This window comes from Vicia villosa, linkage group LG6, assembly GCF_029867415.1.
Source record: "Vicia villosa cultivar HV-30 ecotype Madison, WI linkage group LG6, Vvil1.0, whole genome shotgun sequence".
NCBI lineage: Eukaryota > Viridiplantae > Streptophyta > Magnoliopsida > Fabales > Fabaceae > Vicia > Vicia villosa.
In genome coordinates this window covers 104,993,172-104,997,127 of record NC_081185.1, presented here as the reverse complement: position 1 = coordinate 104,997,127, position 3,956 = coordinate 104,993,172, and the positions used below count along the sequence as shown (strand labels likewise).

Below are 3,956 nucleotides of genomic sequence, written 5' to 3'. Positions count from 1 at the left end.
GAACACATTTCTCCAGTCAACTACATTATCATGATCAATTAGGGCATCATACATCAGCTTCATTTTGAACCTATTTTGATTCAGCATTCTATCCCAAAGTTGCTGATGTTGCTGCACCTCTTCTCTAGCTTCCATGATTCTCTTTATCACCCAAGAACAGTTTTGACTGAGCTTAGCTTCCATAACAGTGTTGTTTTTCAAATAGTACATGTGGATCCACTTGACCCACAAGTTGTCTGACTTCCTACACAGGTTCCATAGGCACTTGATCATTGCAATGTTGTTCCAAATGTGTAGGTCCAGAATTCCTTGCCCTCCCTGTGCTCTAGGTCTACACAAAGTCTTCCAAGCCACAGGGCTTTTTCTGCCAGCATTTATGCTTCCATTCCAGACAAACATCCTACACATATTATTGATTTTCTTGATGACAAATTGAGGTATAGGCAGGAACTGCATCCAGTATTGTGTTATTGCCAAAATCACACTTTTAACAAGTAGGATTCTACCAGAATAACTTAGAAGCCTGGATGTCCAATGAGTGATCCTAGCCATGATTTTATCTATTAAAGGCATGTAATGATTGATGTTTAATCTCTTGCTAGTGATAGGAATACCAAGGTACCTCATTGGCAACTGCCCTTCAGTAAACCCAGTTGCTCTTATCAACTGCTCCTTGTCTCTACTGTCCATGCCTCCACAGAAAACCTTGCACTTTCTTGGATTTACCACAAGACCAGTAGAATCAGAGAAGGTCTGAACAGTCTGTAATAGCATATGTACAGAGCTAATATCTCCCCTGCAGAATAAAAGAATGTCATCAGCAAAAGTGAGGTTGGTTAGACCAACCTTCTCACATTTAAAATGGAAATTAAACTTCTGATCAGTGTGCATCTTCTTCAAAAGTCTATCAAGATATTCCATCATTATCACAAATAGCAAGGGGGAGATTGGATCCCCTTGCCTCAGCCCTCTCCTTTCCTCCATAATGTCACTTGTGTGCCCATTGATGTTGAACTCATAAGAGACATTGGTTACAGCAACTTTGACCCAATGGATGAATATATGAGGCATACCAATTTCATGCAGAACAGTGTCAAGTGCAGTCCAATCAACCATATCATATGCTTTTTGTAAGTCCAATTGAAGCATACACCTAGGAGGTCCACCTTTCCTAGTGTATCCTTTCAGTAATTCATAAGCCAACATAATGTGGTTATGAACTACTTGCGCAGGAATTAATGCAGACTAATTAAGGCTAATGATACTAGGCAAAACAATTCCTAACCTCTTTGTCATGATCTTTGAAATTATCTTATAGACAGTTGAGCAGCCTGCAATAGGTCTATAGTCTCTAGCATGTTTGGCTTCAGTAGTCTTTGGGATGAGGGTCACAATAGTTCTAGTGAAGTTTTTAAGGATGCTGCCCTGTGTGAAGAATTCCTCAATGGCTGCAGTGACATCCCTGTTGACAATGTCCCAGCAGACTTTGGAAAACTTGGAACCATATCCCTCAATCCCTGGTGATTTCAAATCTCCAATACCACTAAGTGCATCCTTGATCGCCTTAGTAGTAATTTTGCTCACCAAAAAATTGCATTGAGTCATGTTCAGTTGTTTACCCTTTCTCATAGCATCAATGTTAACATGAGTGGTTCTTTGAGTAGCAGTACCCATCAAGTTCCTATACAGGCTTAAAAACTCAGTTTCAATATCTTTTTGGTTAGTAATAAAACTACCATCCTCTCTCTGTAAGAATTGGATACTTTTGTTATTATCCCTGGACTTAGGATAAGCATGAAAATAAGCCTTGCTTTCATCCCCCATCTTTATCCAATCAATCTTAGTTCTCTGCATTAGACTCATAGCTAGCATATCATTACAAGTAATTAGCTCCTCAGTATGAACTTTAACTTTCTCTATAATGTCAGCATCCATCTGATTGGTCCTTAACTCCTCCTGAGCCTTCTCCAGGTTAGCTCTAGATGTATCAATCTTCTTCTGCAGATCAGATACAGGTCTATTAAGAGCTCTAAGAACAGGCTGCAATCTCATAAGTTTCTTCCATAGAATTTCCATAGGCTTTCCATTCATAGGTTTACTCCAGTTCTCCTTCACTACATCCTGAAAACCTTCAATATTGACCTAGCTATTAGTAAATCTGAAAGGCCTTTTCCTCATTTTATTAATGCCAGGATCATTAAGATGTAATGCTGCATGATCAGAGATGCGGGGATTCAAAACATTCAGAATAAGGCTACCATTATCCTGAAACCATTCAGTGTTAGCTGTAAGCCTATCAATTCTGGAGTAGATAGGGTTTGCACTTTGTTTATTGCTCCATGTGAAGTGACTTCCTCTGCTATCCATCTCACAGAGCCCTGTACTACCCAGCATATCATTATAGTCCTTATATTCAGCTTCCACCACCATATTACCACCCATTCTATCATTGGCATGAGCTACATTGTTGTAGTCCCCAATTGCACACCAGGGTCCAGGATATTGTCTCTGCAGATTGATCATTTGTTTCCAAAGATTCTTCCTATGCTCCAACTAATTAAAGGCATAGACTGGAGTCACCCATAATTTAAAACCTCCCATCATATCATAAACCCCACAATGGATAAATTGAGCAGAACTACAGACATGTCTAATATCCAACCTTGAGTTATCCCACTGGATCCAAATTCTTCCATTATCATGATGCTCATAATTGTCAAGAAAAGTACCTTTTAACTAAAGTTTATCTCTAACAGTCTTACAGTTCTTCTTTTTGACTCTAGTCTCAATAAGAATGATAATCTCAGCTTGGAATTTAAGGAGATGGGAGCTTATCTCTCTAATTTTCCCAGTTTTATTTAGCCCCCTAATGTTCCATGAGATTAACATGGGCCTCTATCAACATCCACTAGGTGATCATTCACAACCCCTAAGGCTTCAAACCCATTTAGACAGTCTAAAAATTGTGCAGATTCAGGGAAAAGGGGCTTCTTACTTTTGTCTCTCCCAGTTTTGTGCACTCTTGTCCACTCCTTATCTTCATCTTGAGCAGCATTTTCCAACTGATTCTCCTTAGGTGTTGAGGCTCCTACTAATTCTTGCTATGGCTCCTTAGTGGTAGGCACTTCAGTGACATCTTGCTTTGGCTCCCCTGGCTTCAGATCCTCTGTTCTCTTCACAATAGGCTTCCATTTCTTGACTAGGGGCTTCTCACCACAGCTATGTCCAACCTTTAGGCATTTATCGTTGTATTTCAGGCGCCATTCATATTCCACCAATTGCTTTAGTCTCTGACCTCTACTATGGATGGTAATCTCATCTAGCAGCTTCTTTGTGATATCCACCTCCACCAATATGCGGGCATAGGATACTCTCAACTTGTTAGCAGTGCACTCATCTGTCACCATTGGAGTACCCAGGGCACTACCTATCTTATTCAGACTAGATGTTCCCCATAACTGAAGGGGAAGCATTGGGAGCTTAATCCAAATAGGAAGGGTTTTGAGTAAATCTGTCTTGAGATTGAACTCTGGGCTCCACTCCTTGATCAACACTGGCATTCCTCTGATAGAATACGGGCCCTTCCTTAGCACCAAATCCATATCCTCCGAGTTCTTGAATCGCAAGATGAAGTGGCCTTCATTATGGTAGAACAGATCTGGTAATTGGACAAAATTCCACATCCTCTGCATAAAATTTTTGATCGCGTGCATACTCAAATCCTCGCCCATCACATACAAAATCAAAGCATTCTCCCAAAACTGAAGTTCCGAAGCTAGGTCACCATCATCAATCTCTACTTCAATTTCACCATTAGATACCACATGCGCAACATAGTGTAGAGATTTTCCCTTCGCTGGGTTTCGATTGTCACTAATCACATCCACCCATAACCTTCGCTTCTTCTCAGGTTCCTCCTTGGTCTCAGTTAGGGTTTCAATTGGAGTAGTTGGAAT

The 3,956-nt window shown here is 40.4% G+C and overlaps 1 protein-coding gene across 1 annotated transcript; it reads right to left on the bottom strand.

Moving 5' to 3' along the window:
• Positions 1–2,142: 2,142 nt before the first annotated feature.
• LOC131614275 (uncharacterized) lies at positions 2,143–2,523 on the bottom strand. The gene has a single exon (XM_058885885.1). It carries the CDS (start codon positions 2,521–2,523, stop codon positions 2,143–2,145), a length of 381 nt encoding a protein of 126 aa, XP_058741868.1.
• Positions 2,524–3,956: the final 1,433 nt, after the last annotated feature.

Bases quoted from the DNA above. Each gene is read 5' to 3' on its own strand.
- LOC131614275 (XM_058885885.1), bottom strand. From the start codon at position 2,523: ATGATCAATCTGCAGAGACAATATCCTGGACCCTGGTGTGCAATTGGG.